Here is a 27,221-nt window from a genome sequence, read left to right on the forward strand (position 1 = left end):
GGGATAATGCCTTGTGCTTAGCTGTGGCATGCAGGCAGGCAGATTTTGCTTAGCAGCTTTGTCTTAATTTTACCAGGCTCCTCCTAACATCAGATCCCTGTCCTGCTAACTTTGTTTAGCTCCATTTCTAAAAAAGCACATACTTTGAATCCACATAGTCGTCATCCCACAATACAGCAACTTGCTCCTTTGTGAGTGGTAGAAGGTAAACACCTGTTACCTGTCAAAAAGAGATGCCCATGTAAGAATATGGGGCCCAGTAAATTTGAAGGCCCTACTCTAAATGATCAGAGCTATCGGATCATGTTTATACTTAAAAGGGCTGGCCTGGATATTTTGAAGTAAAACAATAACATACTAAATAAATAAACTAAATAAAAGTAGATAAAACTCAGTTCCCCATATTTAGAAACCTATACCAGTAACCTAATACCCTCCCTTACTCCTCCCCACCAGTTTGAATGCTCAGCAACTCTCATTGTTTTCATTGGGAATTTTTAGTAGCTTACTTTCTATAGAGAGGAAATAAAACAGACCACTTATTATGCTGCACCAGTATAGAGTTTTGGAACTACATCTTATGCCCTTTTCAACCAAATTCTTGACCCTACCATTCTGCACCTAGTCTTGCAAGTCATTCAGCATTCTCAAATCCTCCCACTAACTGCACAGGAAGTTGAAAGCATCCAGCCCAACTTTGGACATACTCATTATTCAGGCTTGGGCATCAGAAGACACGGATATGGTGTCTGATCCACTACACTCACTATTCCATAATGTAGCTATAAAATATGAATATGTTGCTTGCTGAAAAGTTATTTTTAATCATTTTACTGTTGGAACTGATAAGATTATAAAGTATTGTCCTTACAGTACACTAAAGTGTTTGGTTTTTTTTCTGGTGCCGGCAGATTTTGATTTTTAGTTCAGTTGATATGATCTGCCATCTCTTGTGGGGGGTTTTATACTGGAATGCAATTGCAATTCATGGAATCTAGCTAAGAAATGAAGTCAGTCTCTCTGCTTTAAATAAACCTTCTGTGCAGCCTTTAAAAAGTATATGGTGATAAAATAGAACTTAAATATTTGCAGGGCTAGGTTTCTTGCTCACTGTGAATATGAAGATTTATGAACTGGGGAATTGTAGAACCACAGCAAATAGCTGTATAAGACCACTGAGATGCTCCAATTGTTTGCTGTGGCTCTTCAAAGGGCACTGCTTCTCTGATCAGTTTTGTAGGACCAACTATGAATGACTTGGGTTTCACTGTACACTGCACCCATCAGTAACTAACATCTCCAATGAGATCCCAATAGACAGTGTGGGACCAGTTTCTAACTTGACCACATAGCAATGAAATATGATACGTACTTGGTTGGGAACAGAGCGAGGTCTTGCACAAACATGGATCAAGAAGACAGATGGAATGGGGAGTTCCTTTTTCAAGAGCAGGTGGCCATCTTCAGGAAATGGGAATGGTCCTGTCACTGCTGGGTCCTGCAAAATGAAATGGAAGTGTTAAGAAAAAAGATGAGTCTTCATAGCTATTTATTATGGTAGAAATGTCTTTGCCTTTGACTAGGCCATGGATGGCCAACCTGTAGCATGCATGCCAGCAGTGCCACAGGCAGCTGCTGTGTGTGGCACGCAGATCCCAAGTGCTCAGTGAAGGGAAGTGCTGGAGGCAGGGAGCAGAATGCTCCATGGGGCATAGTGGGGGTTAAGACATTGCTGCAAGTGCAGGTGTCAGCTGCCACCATCAAAAGCCAGATTAGTCCTTCCCAGGCCCTGCAGCTGACACTGAATTTAAGGCTTTGGATCCTTGCTGCACCAATTGCAGAGCACTAGAAGGGTTAACAATTCAGGACTTCTGGCAGATCTAGAATGAACGGCTGACAGCAGAAAAGAGCAAAATCTCTGCAAAGATGTCATCCTATAAGTTAAATGTCTCTCTATGGTGGTTGGAGAGCTGCAAGGATGAAGCTTGAGATATAAGTGTGTCTCAGTTTGCCCTGCATTTTATTTTTTCCCTTCTCAGCACTACACTTTTCTGGATTTAATAATCCCATGCAAAACCTCCTTCATTTTTTTTCAACTCCTTAGCTGCTACTATAAATGCCGATGCCTCAACCCACCATATACAATCATACCTCAGCATCCCTTAGTTGTTGGAACTGCTTTACAGAAGGAAAGTCAGGGCTTCCTAGTTTCTTCCACTCCAAATACGGATTGGTAAGATTGTTGTCTAGATAGTATGTCACATACACAAGCTCTTTGGAGACACAAAAGGAATACATAAAGCTCCAGATTCAGATTTGAAGACAAAAGGGTAAATATTTTAAAAAACAAATAAGCCCCAAGTTAGAAAGTGATTTAATAAACTGAGTTTCTCTGAAAGTCAATGAGACCTAGCATAAGATTTTTCACAAAAGCTTAAGATGAAAAATTCCAAACCAGTGCACTTAAAATTATGCTTCTGAATAAAAAAGGCTTGATTTTTACAAGGACTGAACACTGAGAGATCCTGTTGGAGCCAATACCAGGAAATCCCATAGACCCTGTAATATTTAACCTGAAGGGAATGTGCTGCTTTTAAAGCAGAGACTTGCAACCTTTGTAGACTCAAGTAATCTCTCATTAGACTCAAGGCACCCCTTAGAAAATGCTGGCTCTTAGTTTTCACTTATTTTTTTGACTAAAAAAAAATAATAACCAGTTCTGTTACAAGGAGTAAAAAAACCCCAATAGGTCAGAATGTTCTTAATGCTATGGATTCCTATTTGAAATCTCTGGATTTATCTTGTGAATACTGTTTTTATAAAAACAGTGCTAGTACCTGTGGCACCTTTGAAAGGATCTCAAGGCATTCCAGGGTGCCATGGCACTCCGGCTGAGAATCGCTATTCTAAAGGGTGCAGGTGCAGTGAAGTTTCTGAAAGTGTGGCATCCACAGCAGCCATCAATAAGTGGAGACAACTCCAGGAATGGAATCCAAACTCTTTTCTCATGTGGACATATTACAGACCAGAAAATCTGGGCTTGCCAGGCATGGTTTTTAGTCACAAGCAGAATTTTCCTGGGCATGTACAAACGAGCATTGTTACTTCAATCAGGAAGTTTAAAACCCAGAAAACATTCAGTGCAAACTTACTGCTGGAGATCCATGACATAAAATGCTAAGCACTGTGTGTTTACCTGCACATTTGGGGAATTGAGTAATGTTCAGTGTTACAGCACTAATATTCAATGATGTATGGTTATCATCACTAGTGTAAACCAGTATGGCAGCTTGCCAGCTATCTGAAGATCGTAGCTCAGCAGGAGTGTGTAGAGTGGCTAGTACTCCAACGGTGCTATTGTTACCATTTTCACCTTTGCTGCTGTATACATCTGCAAAAATTTGTGTTTCCCCTGAAAAAAGCAGAAATACATTTTTACCACAAAGCTAATTAAACAAGCATCTGACACATGAGAAGGTAAAACATGTAACTAACTGTCTGTGTTGGACTACAGGTTACTCAATGACACCAGCATAAGGTTGGAGTAGCACTGGTTAAATCAAGAGACTTGCATCACTGTAACTGAAAGCAGTCCTTTATTTTGCAAAACACTCTACATGGCATGGATATCATTTTATCTGATTATCAAGTACCTAGCAGTGTGGGCCTCCCAGTTGCTTTTCTTTCAGGCACTGCTGGGTTACAAGTGTTTAATGACAGTTTGCATCACTGGGACTTCAGCATATGTGATTCAAGGTCTATGTGATGAGGCTTAGAAGAATTTAAAGATTCATTAAAAAGAAATGAAAATCTTGACCAGACAGTGACCAAAGGCCTTTCCAAGCCACAAATAGGAAAGGGAAGATAGTAACTGAGGTGGCATAATGGAGGTTTAAATAGACATAAGAAGATTTTGACTGTGCTGAAGGGAAAATAAACTACAAACACACTGATATCAAAGTTATTTGTTTCCAATGGGAAGTGGTGGAAACTTTATTCTTTGTGAGACTGACCAACTACTGAATTCAGAGCTAGGAAGAGACTTAGAATAGACGATATGATGGAGTTCATGCATCTAATTTTAATGAGAATGGGATCTGGAATAAGTGACTTCTTTTTAAAGACATATTTACCATACCTAACAATGCCAGAAGGCCCATTGCAGTCAACACTGGCTTCCTCACCATCTGAACATGTGGTGGTTTTGTGTTGTTCATTTGAAATCGTGCAGTTAGTGTCCTCTGGGTAAAGTAATGGGGGTAGTAGTTCATGAAGGCATTATCATTACTCAGCAAGGTATAGTTAATAGTGTTGTTGGCCTTGGAAATGAGCAGGTTTTGATGTTGGATGATTATCTGCAAAGTGATGGAGAAGATTAAATTTCTTCTTTAAAAAAATCTAATATTTTTTCTGATTACTTAACTGAAAAGCTAATGAAGTTAGTGAAAAACTAATGAAGTTCCTATTTTCTACTGAACACTGGATATAGAATGCATAGTATTGAAGCTACTGGATTATTTCCTTGTGGGATCAATTTAACTTGCTATTATACACTGGAAACGGCAAGTGAGAGCACTCTTGCCTCTGCTATTTTGGTAAAGCTAGCTATAGAGAAATAGTTTAATTCATGTGCAGCTCAAGCGTATGCAAGATGAAGAGAGGAACTTGCAATGTATATGCAACAAAAGCAACAGCACACAACATTTTGGCTTCTAAATTCATGAAGGTCTTAGAGTGGCTTTGGGTTATGTAATACCTGGCTAAAATTAGGTCATTAGTAAGATTGCAGCAATACATCTAATCAGATGTAAAGGATTAAACCTACATATAAGGACAGAAGCAGAACAGCAGGTTCCTTGTAAGAACATAAAGCTCTGCACAGAGGAAGAGTTTTATAAACATGCTATGCAATGAGGAAGATGCAGGTGTTCTTAGCTGGAGGTCAGTACAGATGGCTGTAGCAGATTTCTGCAGAGTTTTGTGACCTATTATATTTACAGTGAAAATGTACATTTACTATCACGAAGTGTAGGGTCAGGGAGGATGGAAACAAGAATACTTAAGAATACATTAATGGACTTCTAATCCTATTCATTATAAAACAGTTCAAAGGACTGGACTGGCAGTCTGGATTTATACCAGGCGAGTATGTCCTCCTTCTCTCAACAGGACTAATGTTTTTATTTTTACGAATTACTTTGAATTTATGCTAGTGCCATAGCATACAGTTTTTAACCCCTGGTTTCTGTTTTTGTTGAGTGACATTAGGCACTTCTACACATGCTGTTAATGCACTGAAAGCTTACTGCACAATAAAATACCATGCAGTAAGCTTTCCCTGGGAGTGTGTCTACACGTGCCCATTGGGAACAAATCTGCTCCTCATAGGAGCAGTTCAGTGCAGGGCTATTCTGCTTTGTTCTGCTCCCTTACAACAGCCAGGGCAAACTCCAAGCTCCCCTGAGTGCCAGCCCCAGGCTGGCAGGGGACACCAGGGTCAGGCCTGGGCTCTGGGGGGAGCTGTCCTGCCTCTGAGGCAACTGCCTCCCAGCCCTGCACACCTGCCCTGGGCAGCTGCCTGCTGCCCAGCCCCTGCTCCAAGATTGGAGCAAGGGCTGGAACACTGTCCCCTGCCCTGAGTCAGAGTGGGGGCCAGGCAGCAGGCAGTTATTGGGGCAGGGGATGGCACTAGTCCCCAGTCTGATCTTGGAGTGGGGGATGGGCAGCAAGCAACTGCCAGGGGTAGGGAGTGGGACCCCACCCTCTGCTCTGGTCAGCCAATCAGAGCAGGGGGCTGGGAAGTAAGCAGCTGCCCAGGGAGGGGACAGTTCTCTTGCTCCCTGCTGCCTGGGCTGACTGGGAGCAATTTGTAGTAAATGCTGTGCACATATAAATGGTAATGCTTTACTGTGCAGTAGCTTAGTCTACTGTGCAGTAAAGCACCTCATGTAGATGTGCCCGCACTCATGCAGTGCTTCATTTTATTCCATTGTAAAATGATGAAGAATGCAACAATGAGTTGGATCAAAGGTATAGGCCAGAGCAGAATTTGGTGAAGTCTTGAAGGCAGATACCCTAGAAGTTGAAGTGTAGGACTTTGACAGCAACATCAGAACTGTAAAACACTGGCACCCAATCTTCTGGAATGACCCATGGGCTGGGTGACTAGCACAGGGTTGGTTGAGAGGCTGGATCATGTGCGGGGTCAGTACATGGAATTGATCTATGGCCTTGATCCTGCACTGGCCTGATTCGATTGTATGTTGGCCTAATCCAGCCATGCACTGATAATATAGTCCTGCATGCCAGACTATCTGGCTTGTAGGGCTCCCCATGGATCCAGAAATTGGAAGCAACAATTTATTTATTATTCAGATTCAAATAAATATTAACGATTTGAAATAATTATCTAAGTCAACCTTGAATTTAAGATGAACCCCAAGAAGTAAATTCTATAAATAAAATTTTTACAAATTTGTTACTGGCAGGCTCCATCCCTGTTCTAATTTGGAGACAGCCCAGCACCCGTAGTAGCTGTGAGGATTATGTGCTGCTGCTATGGGGCAGGGCTGAGATTATGCTCAGTGTCCCAGGCTGCAGTGTAGACATAATCTGCTAGCTGAAGTAAGGGTAAGGGGGCAGGGAGAGAGGCTAATGGGGAGCAGCGACTTTGTGGGTAGGGAGGGAGGTGCTGGGGGGAAGAAGCTGCAGGACAGAGATGTCAGGGTGCAAAGGCAGTGCAAGTTGGGGGGCCAGGCAGCAACTGCAGCTATGGTCCCAATGCTGGGTAGGGGCTGAAGCCCAAGCCAGAGCTGCCCCCTGCCCCCACTATCCTTGTTCATGATTCTAAAATAGTGAAAAAAAACCTTGTCTTAGAAATGAGTAAACAAAGTAATGCTGCCTCCATTCCCCCACTGCCAAATTTCCAGACCCCTGGGAGCCCCATGGGTCAGACAACAGTTCTGCAGGCCAGATGTGGCCTATGGGCTGGGGGCTGAGCATCTCTGGCATAAAATATACAAGAGACCTTAATCTAATAACCCACATTTATGCTGTCCTATTTCAAAACAACCACAAGTGTAATTAATTCTATCCATCTCAATCTTCTCAGGGACCTATTTAAAAATATTTTAAAGTCAGACTTGGTATGTCTTCTTGTGGCTCAAGGATGATTTTTTTTTTTCTCCCTCAAAGCTGCTAGGTACAAAAAGTCTTAAGAACATGGTGATATTTTATCATTAAATGTGAACCAAGAAGGAATGATGAGTAGCCATTCTTTAACTGACCTAATGCTTTTGTGTCAGATATTGCATACTGTAGTGAAAAAGGATCACCAGTCAGTCTAACACATTCATGAGCAGGTTGTAGAAAGTTCATACACATTTTGATGAAGTAAAGTCTGCTGGAGACAACAGAGCTTACAGACTGCTGCTCTGAAAAGTTCAGTGTTAGCTCTGACCAAAAGAAGCCTCCATAGTAAATAAGACTTGCCTGTGTGCACTTCTGACTCCATTATGAGAGGCAGGATATTATGTAAGCATCAAAAAAGTTGTAGGAAGTAAGCTTGCTTTGGAATGAAGGTATGAAATTCTAGGCATGTCTACATGAGACACTTAACGGCGCAGTAGCCTAGTTAACATGTGCACATGCTTACTACACAGTAAACCTCACTAATCGCAAATATGTGTACTACCTCAAAATGCAAGTAGCAAGTACTTTAAATCACTACTAGCGCAGTAGTGCTTGTGTAGATGACTAACCTGGAGCAAATCTCCTCCTGGTCAGTTGTCCACTGAAAGGCAGGAGCTCCAAACCCCCTGCTCCAGAAACATGATTGGGAAGCAGGGGCTGAGAGATCCTTATCTCCCAGGCCCTGCTGCACCATCACAATTGAGGAGTAGGGGGTTGGGAGATAAGGGTCTCCCAGTGATGGCCCTACAGTTGTGAAGCTGGCGCTGGGAGCTCCCTGTTGGCAGGGACTGGGGAGCCTGTTTCATGCCCAGTTCCATGATCATGGACCTGGGTGGGGAACAGGCTGAGGAACTTGTTCCCTGCTCAGCACCGCCAACACAGACATGAGCAGGAAATAAGCTGGGGAGCAAGCACCCCAACCTGTTCCCTGCCCAGCTCTGTGCTCATGGAGCTGGGCGGGGAACATGCTCCCTAACCTGTTCACTACCAAGCTCTGCACTTGCAGAGTTGAGCAGGGAACAAGCTCCCCACCTTGTTCCCCAGCCTCCTCCTCGTGTGTGGGGTGGGGGCTGGGAACTGTCCTGGTCAGGGGTAGGTCCTAGCCCCAAGACCCAATTGGGTGACCTAGGTAAGATATCTGCTAGCTGCCCCACCGGTGCGTTGGGGCTGGGACCTGCCCCTACCCTGCAGCTTTCCAAGTTCCTTGCCCCTGATCAGGGCACCAGGGCCAGGAGCGCCTTGCTGCTGGGATTGGAGGACATTGTTCTCACCCTAACAGCAGGCAGCCCCCAGAGGCAGGGTGTAATATTCCAGCCCCAGGTAGGAGACAGCTGTCCCCTGGCCCGGTAGTCTGTGCCAGCCCCTTTGGGTGATATCCTAGGGTACCTATAGCTCCCCCTGGTGGTGCCAGGGGCCCACTGCAGGGCTCCTGGAAGCAGGAACAGTTTGCTGCCATTAGCAGCAAATCTGCTCCAACTTCCCTGCATGTGTAGATTCCTGCCCAGGAGCATTTATTCGTGAGTTTGTAAGTAAACTGATCCCAGATCCAATGCATGTGTAGGTGCACCCTCTGACTGAAACATTCCATGAATCCACCACGTCATTCTTATAAATTCATTTCTTATAAATCGACCACGTCATTCATCCAGGCATAAGCAACACATAGTGGGGGCACATGGGTGGAGGGGTATGTGCCCCTCCGAGATTGGCCCTTGCCAGGTGGGGAGTGGAAGCACCAAGTGACGTACCAGCTGGTGCCCCTCCCTGAATGGTGCCGGTGGCACTGAGAGAAGTCACATCTCCACTGCTTCTGGTACTTCTGGTTTTGCCACTGGCACTGCGATCAATTACGGGGGGACACCCTCCTCTCCCTCAGTCATCAAGCAGGCTCTGGGGGACACCCCTCCCCCGGGCTGGCGATCAGCTGCTGTCACTCATGCATCCAGGACATTTTTATTTAATATGTAGTCACTTGAATGACTGCTAACCTCCAAGTGGGCTTGCCTGAATAAAGAGTGAAATATAAGTAAGAGCCTCATGACTGGGTCTGTAAATTTACCCTGCAGCCTATGTATTGTATATATTGCAGTCTATGTACCTAGGTTAAAAAATTGTTTAGATCCCACTACCTCTTCAGATTGGCTTTGCTTAGAAATGATTTGGGCTGTGAGTTACCTTTACCACCATGGCAGCGTAGGTCACATCAGCTCTCCATGTCTGTGGAACTGACCATCCCACCATTGGGTCTGCCTCATCATTGTAGATTGGAATAGAAGTGAAATTTGGGAAAAGCTGCTGAATTTGTTCAAGAACTTCTGTTTCTTCTTGCAAGATCTGAAGTGAACTCCCAGCTCCCTGTAATAACAGGAATATGCTGTCATGCAAAGTGAGTAAACAACAAAGACAGTACCTCTGTCATGCGGCAGGTCACTAGCCAGGGTGCCAACAGGGTTGTCAGTAAATTTACTGGCTGTCACTAAAAAATCAGGTTAAAATGGCTGTCAGTGGGCACAGTTACACGTGCCTTAATGTGCCATAATTACAATGCATTAAGTTTAGTACCTCTAATAACAGGTACTAACTTAATGTGCTGTAATTGACGCTACTGCGCAATAGTGCCAGTGCACGTTTTTGTGACGCTAATGCGCAGTGGACTAATTCTACTGCACATTAGGGCATTACCATGGTTTTTGCCTGCCACGTTAATGTACAATAGAATCAGTCTACTGAGCTTTTAGTATCTCATGTAGATATGCCCAGTAAAATCAGTAAAAAATATCTTTAGGTGTCAGTAAAAAGACTAAGCAGCTGTAGCTTGATTGCAGCTCTGATAGAGCATAGCAGTGCCACCTAGTGCTTCCTGAGGAGAATATTCTCTCAGCCATATACTACTGCTGCTGCTGCTGCATCCCAGGCTGCCTGGAATACTGCTATATCAGAGCTAGGCTTCTTTGGGGGTCTGTACCAGGACAAGTGAAAGACATGGTAAGTGGCAGGGGTAAGGCTGGTGAAGGGGGCAGCAGGGTGCAGGGGGGATTATCAGGTTGTGGGGGTAAGTAGAGGAACCCTGGGGGTGTGCAGCACAGTGTAAAACCATTATTACAGTCAACCAAGTTTGCCCACCCAATACATTTTTTACCGTAAACTTTTTACTGACATCCAAACTTCTTTTACTTTTTTTAAGTCTATTTGACATTAAACCCCTAAATTTGACCCTGGCCCTTTTAACTGGCAGCAGGTCAGGGCCTAGCAGAAGAGGTACACTTACACTATGTAAAACATACAAGTCAGTTAAAGTATGGCTATTAGTAAAAGGCTTGCAGGTTATCGTTATTTTTTTCTTGGATTGTTAACCGTGTCCCTGGATCATCCAAGTATTTGTGTCTTTGGCAAATCTAATATTTCTATACTTCCTCCTGAAGCACAAATGACGTTCGAATAAGCCATTTTGTTTCAAATGGCAAAATTCTGTATTTCCCCTAGCCCCACTCTCTATATGTGAAAAAATGGGACAAAGTTATTATTAGGTAGATACCAGGTTTAAAAACACTTACTTTTTAGGCTAAAGTTTTCCATTGGGATATCTTTAAAAGGCCCTCTTAAAATTACAATGACCGTATTTCCCTGTATAGGCAGAGCCAACTTCAGAAACCACAGTACTGTAGAATGCCTAGGAAACCTCAGGATTAAATTGTCAAGAAACACTCTTCCGAGCTGACCTTTTTGTGGAGGGATATGTAGTCCAATCTCACACCAGTCTCTCCTGTGAAGAAGTTGGTTCCATTGTAACAGTGATATAGAAGACTCCAGCACATTGGTGACTTTGGGAAGGGGTGAAAGGAGTCTCCTGGCCCTCCAAATTTCAGTAGAGAACTAGCTTCTCTTAACCCTTCTGAGGAAGCATCATAATAATTGAGAAACCCTAGAATTAAAGCAGATACATATGCAGTAGATGACTACAACTTACAATGGTGGCTTGGTTAAAACTAGTGGAGAATACTGTAAATCTTCTTGCTACTATGCTGCTGATTAGCAAATGTATTCAAGTAAGTGCACAAGGTGCCTTTGAAACTGCCTCTCGCCCTCTTCTTCCTCCATGAAGATCACAACAGGAAACTACCGGTCCAAAGCCTCAGATTTATGAAGTCTTCAGAAAAAGAAGCTTGTCAATGGGCATCTGCCTGAAAAGGCTCCCAGGACACACAAATCAAGCAGAAAACCACATAGCATAACTTTAGTCTGTAACCAAACAGCAAACTGAGGGTATGTCTACACATGCGCTTTAATGCACAGTAGCCTATTTTACTGTGCATTAAAGTGTCACATAAAAAATGTGTGATTACCCTACTGCACAGTAAAATGGGTTACTGCACATTAAGCATCACTTAAAAACCATGCACATCAGTTCAAAGTTCCCTCTAAGGTGTGCGTGTGCATGGCAGCGCACAACTAAAAGTCTGGCCATGCACAGCCTTTGCAAGGCCATGCACCGGGAGAGGAGCTTAAGGTAAGCTCCAAGGTGAGGTGAGGGCGGGGACCTGGCAAGGGCCGGGGAGTGGAGCAGTTTCCCAGAGCCGCAGAGCAGTTCCCCAGAGCTGGCAGAGCCTCACTCAGGGCAGGCAGCAGCTCCTCCCCCAGGTGAGGCGAGGCTGGGGCTGGGGGCTGCCACAGGTTCCGCCAGCTCTGGGGAAGTGCTCCACTCCCCAGCCCTGATGCCATGTGACTCCTCGCTCCCTGATGCGAAGTGGGGGAACGGAGCAGTTTCCCCGGAACTGGCAGAGCCCGGGCCCCAGCTTCCAGCCCTCGGCCCCAGCCTCTGGCCCCTGACCCCACCCTCCAGCCCTCTTCGGTAAGTGTCTCACTCACAGACCGAAGCAGTGCACCGCAGACTGCTACTACTTAGAGGGAACATTATAACAGTTACTGTGCATTAAGGCAGCCTAATGTGCACTTACTTAGTACCTCACATTGGAGGTACTAACTTTAATGCACATTAGAAAACATGACTTAATGCACATGTAGACATGACCAGTGTGATCTAATTTCTATTGTTCTTATTTCTATTTCCTTTTTCTGCATGCTGTATCTGCTTCTTCACATGGGATACTATCCAAACTGCAAATTTACAAGATTCAGACCAGTGATCACGTGTGTGGATCATAGCCAGGGACAAACGTTTATAGAACAGTATATACACATTTTTATTGTATTCCTATTTTTTGTCATCCTACCCTGCTTCTTTTCTGTTTCTTCCCAGCACATCATCAATATGAATAAACTAAACAGTAAGAGTTAATAAAAAAAACAAGCTTACCTTTGACAGTCATTGACACATTATCAAAGTCATGATGATCTGGCTCATTCCAAGTTTCAAAATTCCATTTGGCAACATGTTCCAGACCATATTTTGCTGGAAATAAAACAAACTTTAAGTACTGCAGTTTCTTACTACATAAGATGATTAATCTGAGGATAAGTTCCACGGGTATGATACATTCAGATATATACTGAGCACTGGGACCACTAAATCCGAGTACCGTTTTTGGCCAATAGAAAATCTACTTAAAAAGCTATGCTGAACTTTTTGCATAGTTTGGGTCATACTGAAACTATTTGTATGTTTGGGTTGACTCTGCTAATAGTTTTGGTTGGAAGAGAGCATGTCCGGACTGGATTCACAAAACTGAAGAAGGGAGACATTGGTTCAGATTCCTACTCTGTGGGCATATCTACACATGCATTTCAGTGCTTAGCAATAAACTCTGGCTCATATCGTGACAGAGTTTCTTACTCCTGGGCACCACATTTACACATGCACCCGGGACCACAGCACACTGAACTAGGTCAGAGCAGCCCCAACTGGCAGGAGATCAGGGGGCCAGCCTGAAAGTTCAGGGCTGCTCCAACCCAGCTCAATGAGCTACAGAGGGGCTGGCTAAGGCATTAGGGTGTTTCAGTGCGGGGCTAGCCAGCAGGCTGCCCCCCACACTGAAGCACTCTCATGCCTGAGCCAGCTAGGTCAGCATCTATACATACACTGCTGGGCACAAAAAAATTTCACAGCAGGATAGTATTCATATTTAGAAGTACTAACCTGCTGTGGAGTTTATTAGTTTCTTGCAGCCTAATAGGGCTGCATGTGTAGATCCTGAGACATTTACTGCACAGCTAACTAGGCAACTCCACAGTAAACATCTTGTGTAGATGCACCCTGTTTACAAAGACTTGAACCCACTTTTCAGGGAGCATTCTAGTCATCCCTGAGCAGGTCTATACAAGACACTGACTGTGCAGTAGCTGAATAATATTGCATAGTAGTGCATCACAGCACTAACGGTGCTAATATACTACTGCGCAGTATTATTAGGCTGAGTAACAGTGTCATTAAAAAGACGTTTGCTGGCACTACTGCGCAGTAAACCTGGTTACTGCTCATTTATTTATTACTTGATTATACAAGTACTAAATAAATGCAGTAACCACTGCAGTAGCATCTCGTGTAGATGCACCCATTGTATAGCCTGTTCTGAGGTAGATCTCCTTCAGTCTCTTCTGCTGGAGGTATTTCGCTTTGCTTAGAACATAGATTACTTAAATATTTGCTGATCCAGAGAAGGAGCTTGTGACTGTATTTGGTGATTAAGTCAGAACACGGACCTAGGTGCTGGAACACCTGGTTTCTACTCTCTGCTCTAACGAAGGTTTAATTATTTATGCAAAATGGGACACCATCACTGTGACAGATTAGGGTGGCAGATAAACTGAGGACATGTCTACATGTGCATTAATGCACCTTTTTTTAATGCACATTAAATTTAGTACCTCCAATATGAGGTACTAAATTAACGTTCATTAAGCTGCACTAACGTGCAGTAACTTTTTAGTGAAGCTTTGTGTAGTAGACTACTTTACTGAACATTACCATAATGTCATTTTTTATGTGACTCTTTAATGTGCAATAAAATAGTCTACTGCACATTAAAATGCACGTGTAAACGCACCCTGAAAATCCCTGGCTATTGAAACTACAGCCATGACCATGAGATTAATCTACTCCTTCATTTGTTTTGCTTGTTTTCAAATATATTAAAAAGCTGATTTGGATTGAATGAGATGTTTAATTTGACACAAACAGAATTTGGGTATTGCATATTTCACTAAGATCCCTTCTCCATGTTCCCCTTAGTTTACTTCATTTCAATCAGAAACATTTTTTTTTCTTGTTTGACTGCCAAACCAGGAAAAGAAAGATCTGCACAGCCCTTCGCTCAACCAGCCTGTCATCTTCCAAATGTAATGGATCTACTCCTTGGAGTTCCCAATGATTTCAGGGATAGAATGATGCCTGACTCGAAGGGATGAATATGTGTCTGTCTGGTACATAGATTATCTGTGTCTCATTCCTTGAGTATTTTGTTAGTCTTCTTCTGTCAACCTGCACTGCTCCTTTTTTTTTTTTTTAATTGTATTTTCCTACAAAAAATGTTTGGTGCTACAATGTTCCATGAGACACTGTAGGCTGTATAAATTGTCCATCCTTCTGTGAATCTTCTTCCAGGACAAAGTCTATGAACTAATGTTGCTCAAACCCTTTCCATTTCTCCAATCGAGCACACATCACAGAACTTTGGAAGCAGGAAGACAGGACTCATTATAGCAAGAAAAATAGGATTTTTTAAAAGTAACTTACCTATATATCTCTTAGCCAGAAGTGCAACTAGGTTCTTCCATCTTACCACCTGTTTTTTATCTTCAAAATCTGTGAAGTATCCTGAAGGGCTTCCCATAAGTTCAAATCCTTAAACAAGTAAAAAAAGGTCTTATTCTCCATTTTTTTTTATTAACTGAATTTATTTTCCAACCTTCATAGTTTCTAGGATCAGAAGGGACCTGAGTAGATCATCTAGTCTGACCCCCTGCCATGGCAGGAAAGAGTACTGGGGTCAAACGACACCAGCAAGGTGTACTTGTAGCCTCCTCTTAAAGACCCCCAGGGTAGGAGCCAGCACCACTTCTCTTGGAAGTTGGTTCCAGTTCCTAGCCGCCCTGACCATGAAGTAGCGCCTCCTGATATCTAGCCTAAATCTACCCTCTGCCAGCTTGTGACAGTTATTCCTGGTCACTCCTGGCAGTGCTCAGGGGAACAGGAACTTCTCCAGTGCCTGCTGATCCCCCCAACTAGTTTGTAACAGGCCACTAGATCCCCCCTCAGCCTTCTCTTGTGGAGGCTGAACAGGTTCAGGTCCCATAGCCTCTTCTCGCAGGGCCTGCCCTGCTGCCCCCTGATCATGCGAGTGGCCCTCCTCTGGACCCTCTCCATGTTGTCCACATCCCTCTTGAAGTGCAGCGCCCAGAACTGGATGCAGTACTCCAGCTGCGGCCTGACCAGTGCTGCATAGAGGGGGAGTATCACCTCCTTGGACCTGCTTGAGATGCATCTGTGGATGCATGACAAGGTACGGTTGGCCTTCCTGACTGCATCCCCACACTGTCAGCCCATGTTCATCTTGGAGTCAATGATGACTCCAAGATCCTTTTCTGCGTCTGTACTGACGAGAAGGGAGTTCCCCAGCCTGTAGGTATGGTGCCAGTTGTTCCTCCCCAGGTGCATCACTTTGCGCTTGTCAGTGTTGAATCCCATCCTATTCTCATCTGCCCACCCTTTGTAACCTGTCTAGGTCAGATTGAAGCCTATTCCTTCCTTCTAGTGTGCCCACATCCCCCCACATCTTAGTGTCATCAGCAAATTTGAACAGGGTGCTTTTTACCCCCTCATCCAAGTCACTGATGAAGATATTGAACAGTGCGGGCCTGAGGACCGAGCCCTGAGGAACCCCACTGCCCACATTCCTCCAGGTCGAAAATGACCCATCCACCACCACTCTCTGGGTGAGGCCCTCCAGCCAGTTGACAACCCATTTGACTGTGTGGGTGTCGACACCATGGTCCCCCAGTTTCTTAATGAGAACAGGGTGAGAGACAGTGTCAAAGGCCTTCCAAAAGTCCAGGAAGACTATGTCCACTGCTACTCCGGCATCTAATGATTCAGTGATCTTATCATAGAAGGCCACCAGGTTGGTCTGACAGGACCTACCACTAATGAACCCGTGTTGGTTGCCCCTAAGCATGACCTCCCCTGCTGGCCCCTCGTGGATATGTGCCAGAATAATTTCCTCAAAAAGCTTGCCCAGGATCGAGGTAAGACTAACTGGCCTATAGTTTCCCGGGTCCTCCTCCTTCCCCTTTTTGAAGATGGAAACCATGTTGGCCCTCTTCCAGTCCTCTGGCACCACACCAGAGCATCATGAGTGCTCATAAAGCTGTGCCAGGGGTCCTACAATGACCTCAGTCAATTCCTTTAGTACTCTAGGGTGGAGATCATCTGGTCCAGCTGACTTGAATACATCCAGTCCCTCCAGAAGTTCCCTAACTAGTTCCTCACTAACCCTTGGCCTAGGTGTGCCTCCCTTGGGGCCTGAGGGGGGGGCCCAGCAGGGGGGGGTGACCGTTCCAGTCCCTGCTTAGGAAAATGGAGGCAAAGAAATCGTTAAATATGTTGGCTTTGTCGTCTGGTGTGATGACCAAATTTCCTAATGTGTCCTGCAGGGGCCCCACATTACCCGGAACCTTCTTTTTACCCCCTATGTATTTAAAGAAGGACTTCTTATTGTCCTTAATCTGGGAAGCTAGTCCCCGTTCCATCTCTGTCTTGGCCTTCCTGACTGCCCCCCTCCATCGCTGAGCAACTGCATTATAGTCATCCCTGGTGATGATCCGTCCTTTCCATTGGGTATACGCCTCCCTTTTAGTTAGGAGACATTCCCGGATGCTTTTGGTGAGCCATGGGGGCTTGTGTGTCCTCCTGCTCCCTTTGATCCGCGTTGGGATTACCTCCCTTTGGGCTTGGAGGATCATCTCCTTAAAGAGCGACTGCTCTCCTTGGACACCTGGCTCCCCTCCCCTCTGGGACCTCAGTGCTTCCCCGACTATTCTCCATACCTCATTGAAGTCTGCCCTCCTGAAATCTAGGGCTGCTGCCTTGCGCTGGATGGTGAATTCCAGCAGGCGATGATCACTATCACCCAGGTGGTCGAGCACCTGCAGCCCCCTCACCAGGTCATCTCCCATGGCCAGCACCAGGTCCAACAAGGCGACTCCCCTGGTGGGGCTGTGCACCTCCTGGGTTAGATGGAGGTCCTGCATTCTGGCTAAGAACCTACGTGAGCAGTCAGATCTGGCTGACTGCTCATCCCAGCAGATGTCCAGGAAGTTCAGGTCCCCCATGACTACCACATCCTTAGACTTCACTACCTTCATGAGCTGACCTAAGAATTCCTGGTCAAGCTCTTCCCCTTAGTTGGGAGGTCTGTAGTAGTCATCTGATAGTGACCTCCATGAGATGCACAGACTGAGTTATGTAAATGAAGCTTACGTTCCTGATGCCAATTTGAGATTACTCAAAGTTATTACTTGTCAATAAAATTCACAATATTAGGAGTAACGAACTCAGTTTATGATGGGGGAGCAGGCAATTATTTTGGGCAGAGGGCTGCTTACTGAGTTTCGGCAAGCCATCAAGGGCCGCATGACAGGCAGCCCAGGGCACATTAATATTAATTTTCTAAATTTTTTCAGGACCCCATGGGCTGAATAAAAGGACCTGGTGGGCTGCATCTGGCCACTAGGCCACATTTTGCCCACCCCTGGTTTATAAGCTGGAAAGGCATTGGATGCAAGTGCTACTGTGTTCAGGGAAGTACCAGCAAAATCCATCTGGGAATTTGTCCTCCCTGGCCCCTTCTTGGGTGTTTCTTGGTAAACATGGGTTGATTTCATCTTCCAGTTTACAAATCTCAGTTTAATACCAAAGCACTTCATAAGTAAAATAGAAGGGTTTTTATTTGCTACTTTCTCAACATTTGCTGCACAGATTTTGTATTTAAGCTAATAGGAGTTAAATATCAGTAAAACATGTTTTGTTTCAAAATCACTTCTGGTGAAACTCACTTACAGTTCTGTCTGATGATTGCACAGTTTGGTCCAACATTAATAGTTGACGGATAAAAGCATCTTACCAGGAACAAGTTTGTTTGTCCGTAGAAGATCCATAAAATTATCCAGGTTGGTGAAATTATAGTGCAGTTTCCCATTTGTCATCCTATAGGCAGTGAAAGATAAAAATGTGATTACTGGGATAGAGACAGCATTTGCCTCCAATATTAGCAAGGCTGCATAACTTCAGGATGTAATAACCATGTTTCCTTGTTGTATAGGACTAGCATGTTTCTTCTGCAAGTTTTACATATAAGATTCTCTCTTTTAAAGTGGTTGACATCCATAGGATGTAAATATGGCCCTTTTATGCCCAGTCCATGGTATTTTCATCTCTAAAATGCAAGAACAACAAAGCTCTGATTAGTGATTGCTGGCCTTGTCTCCATGTTTTCATCTACAGCATCTGTTGTTTGGCTCTCCAATCTCTTTCTGACATACCAGGTAGAACTTACAGAAACTTTTTCCTCCTCACTTGCTTTCTCACAGTGCCTAATTGCTTGTGGTCCCCTTCTTACATAATATGGAGATCTGATGCCTGATGTAATTAATTAATCCTCGTGATTTTTATCCTTTGTTGTTCTTACTTCAGTGAACTCTTTGCTTTGGCCACATCTTAAGATTGGCCTTTATATATGCTGGGTAAAAAAGACCATATATTCTGAATGTATAGATATGAAAACATCTACTGTAATTTTTTTCAAATGTTAACATCCTTAAATATTCTCCCTCTGCTCCAAAAAATCAGTAGAAAAAGCATTTACATTTTCAGCTGAACCTCTGTCTAGACTCCATGAGTACAAATGTGCATTCATTTCCTGATACAAACCTGTGCCAGCATCCACATTTGAATGCTTATAAAGAAGGATTATGATCAGCTCCACAAAAAACATTTTCCTCAAAAGTGGAAAATAATAATCTACTGTAACAAAATTCTGCAAATGTAATTTGTTGTACACTGAAATAAAACCTGTGTAAATGTACAGATATATTCCAACCATACTCATGCTAACTAGCTCATTAACCTGGTAGCTTATTAACCACATATCAGTATACATAAGCAGTGTAATGCATAGAAGGGCAAGGTTAAAATTGTGTGTGTGACAGAGAATCCAACGATGAGTGCTTTAAGTCATGGCAGGATGGACAAAACTTCTGACTCTGCCTTTATTACTGCTGTTTATCAGGCTGTCTTTGCTCTCTTTCCCATCCTGTGCACAGATGAGGACTATGGGAATGAACTCTTTCTTGTGGATCTTCCCCAGGGCTAGGTTTGAATAGAAAGCCTATTGTTTTATCATCTTGGAGCTATGCCTGAACTAAAAAGGAGATGATTAAACTGCTTGGAAAAGAAAGAGGAGGTGCTGGTGACTGAAGCGCCATTAAGATTGGCAGCTTGTCTCTGAATTGCTGTCCAGATGAGTGTTTTGATGTGGGAGGCAGAACAAATATGAATGAACTGAATCCACTCCTTATCCCACATCAAGGTTCTGTGAAGGATGGGAATCGGACTCTGTTCATTCAGACTCAGCTCCTTCATATTTGCTCCTTGTCATGCATCAAGTTCCCAGGAAGGATCTGAATGAGACTAATCTGATTTGGGTCCTTCCTGGGACTTTGATGCAAATCAGAATGAACTAAATTCGATTTGGATCCAGTCCTTGTCCCGCATCAAGGTAGCAGGAAGGATCCAAATTGGATTTGGTTCATTTGCACTCAGATTGCTCTAATTCACTCCTCGTCGTGCACTGAGGCCCAGCAAAGAATCCAAAGGAGCTGAATCTGATTTAGATCCTTTGCAGTCCCTGGATGTAGAGTGAACCCAAAGGATCTAGATATGGACTTGGACCATAAAGGGGTGGTGCCCCTGGGCAGAAGCGGGGAAGTGCAGTGCTGCCCACATCAATGCATGGGGAGGTGGGCCTGGTGCTGGCAGGAATCATTTCAGGAGGGGAAAGAAGCTGCCGCCAAGCCTGGCCCCAACAAGATCCTGGGAGCTGAGGGGCTGCAGGGAGGCCTCACAGGCCCCATACAGTGCCAAGCAATGCCCTCCTCCCTCCCTGCCAGGTTGGGCTCTGTAAGGCCAGAGGCTGAAGGAAAGAGTGGGGCCGAGGATTCGAGGGCCCAGCACACATCAGGGATCCGTGAGTGCAAGGCAAACCACTGCCTCCCTGCTTTTGCTTTTTTTGGTGTTGTTGTTGATTACTGCTGGGGCCTGGGAGAGGCCATATTCCTTTGATGCCTTGCCACAGCCAAGAGGCCAGGAGCTCTTGGGGTCTCCGGGGGTAGAAGACTGTACTGTGGCAGGACCAGCAGGCCTGTCCAACCAAGGGAAATTGTCTCAGGGAGCAAAACCATTTCCAAACAGTCTTTAAGTTGTGCAGGCTGAGCATGATGGAGAGTAACTGGTCATTCACCAGCGAACCCACAGCCACTGTACAAGCAAACCAACCCAGCTGGAACTCACAAATGGCCCAATTTGGGATGATGTGACATGCCAGAACACGGAAGAGCCCAGATCATTGACTATGTAGCTAGAGATTATCCAGCTAATGCATGGAAGGTGTATAGGGGAGGTGGAGCCCCAAGGGATATCTGTATGGAGTGCCTCCGAGTGAGTCCAGGTCAAATGGGAGTTTCTCACATCTACCCATAAGAACAAGACATGGCAGACAAGCAACAAGGGCTTGCTTCCCTTCAGAGATGGTGCTTGGCGGATGATAGTGCCAGAGAAAGCTAAAGCCCAAGCAAAGAACATCAGGCCCTCAGCTGCTCAGGAGCAGCTGCTCAAGCTTAGATTGGTACACCATGGACCAGATATGGCCCACGGACCAACCTGGTACCTTTCATCCAGGTTGCAGGCTGAAAAGGCTGGGCACCACTGGTGTAAACAGGGACCAGACCTTTGGCTTCAATACAATAGCATCCTTTCACATAAGGTTGCATTTTGACCCTTTTCATTAAAATGCCCCTGTCATCATGGCTGCTGATGAGTTTCTACAATAAAGAACAAATATAGAATTTCTTTCAAAGATGACAGCTTTTAGAAAAGCATTTGGAAGAAGGATTTTTGTAATGGCTATATCAGCATTTTGGAAACAGAGCTGAATTTAAGCCTGGCTATTTGGTACCAGGGAAAATTAACTCTGACGGTCAAGCTCCAAAGTCCAAAGCATCATAAAGTGTACTTCTGCTTTCACAAATCCATTAACTGTATTTATTACACCCTGTGTTCTATTGAAATATTTACTTACTTGCTGTCAGCAAGCATAACAATGATTAACTCTACTTTCATGTAAAAACTTACCAAGACAGCCCACATAACAGAACAGCAATGAATGTTCACCTGACCTCAGTATCTAAATCAAAGATTGTAAAAACCAAGGTTATGTCTCCCTGGTATGCACGTTAGGGATTGTACAGATTTTTTTCTGTATTTCTATAGAAATAATTTCCTGCTCAGGAGTTCTTTCTCCAAAACATTGTCGTCTTTTCACTTTTCACCAGGTTCCATGCTTTATGACAAAATCTAGACCTATCTGCTTTTATAGAAGACACAGAAATAGCTGCATATGATTGGATAGAGACATTTAGAATTTATCCCTCCGTCAAAACAGAATTAATAGAATCTTTGCTTGCGTGAACAGGGAAAGCTTACTCCTATTAACAGTCTGATGTTTGCACAAGTACTCTTACTAGCTTCACGATTTGGCCCTTAAGTCTCAATATTTCATGTTGGGTGATAAAGAAGGGCCACTGGAGTAGAATTCTGTTTCCCTTCACATGAATACATGGACACTTTCCAGCCACTTAACTGACATTTTTGGCACTTATCCACAGTTTGTGATTCTGTTACTCTTGCAGTGTGAGCACATAAGCATGTGCACACAGACTGAGAGTGTGCAGTAGGCAACATACTGGCCATGTCCACTCCTGACCCCATCATGTACACAGCAGCCACAAAAATGTAACTGAACAAAAACCATGAGTAACAGGTGTTGCATGGAAGAAGGGGGCTCTCCTGCTTTAGTCCCTAAAGCTGGGTGGTTAGGGCACTTACTCATGAAGTAGGAGACAAAAGTTACAGGGAAACCCTGTTCAAACCCTCACTCAGGTTTGAATTTCCATTTCCCCAACTTCCAATGATCCATGAGGCCAAAGGCAGACATTATCCAAATTCATTTCCAGTGCTCCTTTTGAAGATGGCATCATGAGGGAGCTATGGGGGGTCAGGAAGAAGATAATAAGCAGAGGTGAGGTGGAACCTGCTTTGAAATGGTCTAGTCTGAGCCCTTACCCCTAATATGGCAGAAACCTCTCTGCTGCTACACTGCTCTCTATCCATTTTATCCAATGACTGGTAAAAGTGAGGGGCAGTCGCTCAACTTCAAAAGAAGCATTGGAGAAAAGCAAGAGAAATGCTTAATCTGTAGTGGGGTTGTTTGAACATGCTAAGACATCAGAGATCCGTAGGTTCACACCCCTGCTAGGCACACAGGTCCTAGAAGCTCTGTGCCTTTCTCCCTTCAGGAAAATGGGAGGGCCCTCCTCGTCTTTTCTGGGACTTATACCAGTGAATGCACATATGTAAATGCATACCTGCCCAGCCAATGCATAACCAACTGAGCATCCACACTGCAGGAGTAATAGAATCAAAAACTGTACTTAAGTGCCAAAAACACTACTTGTATGGTTGCAAACTGTCATTTGGGTGTACAAAGAGTAATATAATTCCACCCTTAAGTCTCACCTTTCACAAGCTATTTATTGGAATACTAGGCCTGGGGTTTATTTTCTTAACTCTCAGTGAAATGATTTCACTGTTCTCAAATACTGTAACACTTGTAATTGCCGCAATTTTGATAAAATATAAATGTGTAGGTTTATAAATATTTCTTCACAAAAGTGGATACCTGCTGCTGGAGGTGGTCTTAAGGGACATCTCTGTGTCCAGCATCTCCAGGAACTGCTCAGCTCTTAGTTAGTATATTCAGTGTATTTCTAGTGGCTATTCCATTATTGGTGAACGGCTTACTCTTGTTGTCTCCAAACAATCTGAGGAGGAGCAGAATGATGGAAATGAGAACTATTAATAACTTCTTAAAGTATGCATGGCAAAGATTTAGGAACAGATGCTATCACCTCCTTAACCAAACAGCCTAACCTCTATTGCTGCTCTAATCTCCCACAAGCATAGACTTGGCAGAGAATGCACATTATTAAAATGAGGAGGTGGCTACAGGAAGCCTGTGGGATGGGAAAGTGCCAGATGCTTCTGCCTTCTATACCTTCAGGATGAAGATCAAGAGCTCTACAGATAGACACTGGGAGTATCTACGCATGCCAATCCTGCTGGATGGGTTTACTCTCAATTCACTCAGGAGAAAACATACCCTGGGCAGGCATCTACGCATCCAGACATTTGGGAGCAGATTTGCTGCTCCTGGCAGTAGCCTGCTCCTGCCCCATCCAGCCATGCCCTAGCCTCCTGCAGCAGCCAGGGGGAGGTGGAGGCTCCAGCTGCAGCTGCCTGCAGCTGGGGGCCATCTTCAAAAGCCAGCCCTGCATGCTGCTCCCTGGCCACCTGCCTTCCGGGCCGGCCCACAGCAGCCTGTAGAGTGCTGTGCCAGCATTCTGCGGCTCTGCCGTCAGAGCCTGTGCCTACTGCATGATTGCTGCTCCACCCCCAGGCCCCAGGAACAACATCCAGTGCCCTGGGCACCTACTCGCCACCCTAGTTGCCCTGCTTCACCGCCACAGTGACCATCGCCTGGCCCAAGTCAGTCTTAGCCCTGGTGGCACCTGTACGTGGCACAGATGCCTAGCCAGGCTCACTGCAGCATCTCAGACTCCCTGGCACTGCACTGCTGCCACTTACACCCTGTGTTGCCACCTGAAATCCAGCAAGGACTCTGACGTGTATCCAGATGCGCGTCAATGTCCTCCTGGGGCTCCAGCCCCTGCTGCCTGTGGGCCTGCATGGCCAGCTAGGACTGATGCCCTGCCACTGGTGCCCTGCATGTCATCTAGAGCACCAAGGATGACAAACAGTGGCTGGAGTCATCCCAGATGATCCCAGCCATCTTTCAGGAGCTCCTTGAGCAGCTTTGCCTGCACCTACAGAGGCAGGACACCACCATGAGGCAGCCCCTCCCTGCAACATGTCTGAATCAAAATGCAGGCTTCTTTAGGCTTTCCAAAGCGGTTCAGAGCTTCTGAACTGCTTTGGAAAAGCTTCAGCGCTGCCTTGGGATCTGGTCATAGGGTATAACGGGGAATCAATGAAATAGCTATAACTTTGTTGTTTTTTGTCTGATTTGGATGAAATGTGCAGGGGTGGTAGCCTCTGCTGAGCGCATGAAGCCTGCTGAGTTTCAAAAAGATCAGTGCAGGGGTTTGGGGGGAACTGCACCCCAAATTCTTGAAAGCAAAACTCATGTCACATGTATGTGTTAAGCCACAGTGGGGTCAAAACTGCAGGAGTGGTGGCCCCTGCTCAGGCCACAAAGACTGCCAAGTTTCAAGGAAATAAGTGCAGGGGTTTGAGGGGAACTGTGCCTCAAACTGCAGACAAGCAAAACTTGTAACATGGGTGACACTGTGTGCGTTAAGGCGCAGCACGGTGAAAGCTGTGTGGATGGTAGTCCCTGCTGCAACCACAAAGCCTGCCAGCTGTCAAGGAGATAGGTGCAGGGCTTCTGGGTTCTGGGGCCCTGCACCTCTAGCTTCTGACAGGCAAAACTCATGACATGGGTGCTTGTGCAACTGACTGTCTCTGTCTTGGGGTAGTTGATTGTCTGTATTATTTCCTCTCCTTAGTCTGTGGTTTTGTAGGTGTTAATCATTGCTCATTAACTTAACACCTAAAAAACCATAGACTAAGAAGAGGAAATAATCAATACAGACCTGTTTGTTTCATCCAAATCAGACAAAAAACAACAAAGTTGTTTCACTGATTCCCCATAATACCCTATGGCCGGATCACTGAGGTAGCACTGCAGCTTCGGAGCCGCTTTGGCCAGATTGAAACAGGAACCCAGTCCAGAGCTCTGGATCGGATTGCTGGCATCCGAAGCGGCCAGATCCAAAGCCGGATCGAATAGCTGCCTACTCGCACAGGCCTACTACCAAGCCTGTAGGTATGAAGGAGATTGTTCATCCCAAGGTGGAGCACTTTACATTTCTCAACAATGAACTTCATTTAATTCCAGTCTGCCCAATTTGCAAGCCTGTCTAGATCCACCTGTATCTACAGCCTATCTTCAAGTGTGACCATGCTTCCCCTGTATCTGCAGCCTGTCTTCAAGTGTTGTCCACAAACTTGGCCAGTAAGCTCTTCACCCCCACATCCAAATCATGAAGATGTTAAATAGCACTGGACCAAGCACCAACCCCTGAGGGAAACCACTGGCCACTTCCTGCCAAGATAACAGATTAATTCATTAGAACTCTCTGGGAATGAACCAGGTTCGGCTTGAGTTCAGGCTACTGCTGGTTTGCACTGAGTGAACACCAGTCCTCTGGGCCCTCCACTATAGAAAGGATGTAAACAAATTGGAGAGAGTCCAGCAGAAGGCAGTGAAAATGGTTAGAGGGCTGAGACACATGACTGATGAGGAGAGGCTGAGGGAACTGGGTTTATTTAGTCTGCAAAAGAGAAGACTGAGGGTGGATTTAATAGCAGCCTTTAACTACCTGACAAGTGGTTCCAAAGATGATTCAGCTGGACTGTTCTCAGTGGTGGCAATTGAAAGAACATGGAATAATAGTCTCAAATTGCAGCAAAGGAAGTTTAGGTTAGATATTAGGAAGAACTTTCTCATGAGGAGCATAGTAAAAGGTAACTCAAAAAGGTGGTAGAATCTTCATCCTTGGAGGTTTTTAAGACCCAGCTAGTCAAAGTCTTGGCTGGGATGATATAGATTTCATAGGTATTTGGGCTGGAAGGGACCCTGGAGGATCATCAAGTCCAGCCCCTGCCCCAGAGGAAGGAAGTCAGCAGGGATCATAGGATCCCAGCAAGATAAGCATCCAAATGTGTCTTGAAGGCATTCAAAGTGGATGCTTGAACCGTCTCCGGCGGCAGTCTATTCCAAAACTTGGGGGCTCAGACAGTGAAGAAGTTTTTTCTTATGTCCAGCCTGAATTGGTCACAGTGGAGTTTGTGACCATTCGATCTTGTCATCCCTTGGGGGGCTATGGTGAACAAACGTTCCCCCAGATCCTAATGAGCACCCCTCATAAACTTTTAGGTGGCCACCGGATCACCCCTGAGCCTGCACTTTTCCAGGCTGAAGAGCCCCATTGCTCTCAGCCTCTCATCATAAGGTCTGTTTTCCTGACCTCTGATCATGTGCGTGGCTCTCCTCTGCACCCTTTCAAACTTCTCCACATCCTTTTTGAATTGTGGAGCCCAAAACTGGATGCAGTACTCCAGCTGCGGCCTCACCAAGGCCGAGTACAGCTGGAGAATGACGTCCTGGGATCTGCTTGAGAAGCATCTATGGATGCAAGCCAGGATTTTGTTCACCTCACTAGCCACAGCATTGCACTGAAGGCTCATGTTCATCTTGTGGTCAACCATGACCCCCAAGTCCCTTTCACCTGTAGTGCTAACCAGCATAGTTCTACTGAGCCTATAAGCATGGTGCAGGTTTTTCCTCCCAAGATGGAGAACCTTGCATTTTTTAGTGTTGAACACCATCAGGTTCTCATCTGCCCATTTCGTGAGTCTGTCCAGATCTGCCTGGATCACCCTCCTGTCCTCAGGCGTGGATGCTTTACCCCAGAGTTTGGTGTCATTGGCAAACTTGGCCAGTCCACTTCTGACACCGATGTCCACATCATTGATGAAGCTGTTAAACAGTATAAGCCCTAGGACAGAGCCGTGTGGGACCCCACTGGTCACAGCGCACCAAGACGATTGCCTCCCATCAACCACCACCCCCTGGGTCCTACTGCGGAGCCAGTTCCCCAGC

General features: G+C 45.1%; 1 protein-coding gene across 4 annotated transcripts in view; it reads right to left on the reverse strand.

The window, feature by feature from the left end:
* The window catches only part of IDUA (alpha-L-iduronidase), an 88,458-nt gene that overhangs the window by 9,385 nt on the left and 51,852 nt on the right, over nucleotides 1–27,221 (reverse strand). For 2 of the 4 annotated variants that reach the window (XM_090038973.1, XM_090038976.1), the window contains exons 3-12: nucleotides 18,267–18,349; nucleotides 14,882–14,989; nucleotides 12,506–12,601; nucleotides 10,911–11,113; nucleotides 9,367–9,546; nucleotides 4,139–4,355; nucleotides 3,197–3,412; nucleotides 2,152–2,273; nucleotides 1,373–1,498; nucleotides 144–220 (exon numbers count right to left, since the gene is read on the reverse strand). In XM_090038973.1, the coding sequence (XP_089895099.1) occupies nucleotides 144–220; nucleotides 1,373–1,498; nucleotides 2,152–2,273; nucleotides 3,197–3,412; nucleotides 4,139–4,355; nucleotides 9,367–9,546; nucleotides 10,911–11,113; nucleotides 12,506–12,601; nucleotides 14,882–14,989; nucleotides 18,267–18,349 (1,428 nt within the window). Of the gene's footprint in view, nucleotides 1–143; nucleotides 221–1,372; nucleotides 1,499–2,151; nucleotides 2,274–3,196; nucleotides 3,413–4,138; nucleotides 4,356–9,366; nucleotides 9,547–10,910; nucleotides 11,114–12,505; nucleotides 12,602–14,881; nucleotides 14,990–18,266; nucleotides 18,350–23,156; nucleotides 23,299–27,221 lie in introns of all 4 variants that reach the window. The other 2 variants (XM_090038975.1, XM_090038974.1) reach the window with 2 other exon arrangements.

The sequence above is a fragment of the Crocodylus siamensis genome, chromosome 3 (genome assembly GCF_052110815.1).
Source record: "Crocodylus siamensis isolate JL-2025a chromosome 3, ASM5211081v1, whole genome shotgun sequence".
NCBI lineage: Eukaryota > Metazoa > Chordata > Crocodylia > Crocodylidae > Crocodylus > Crocodylus siamensis.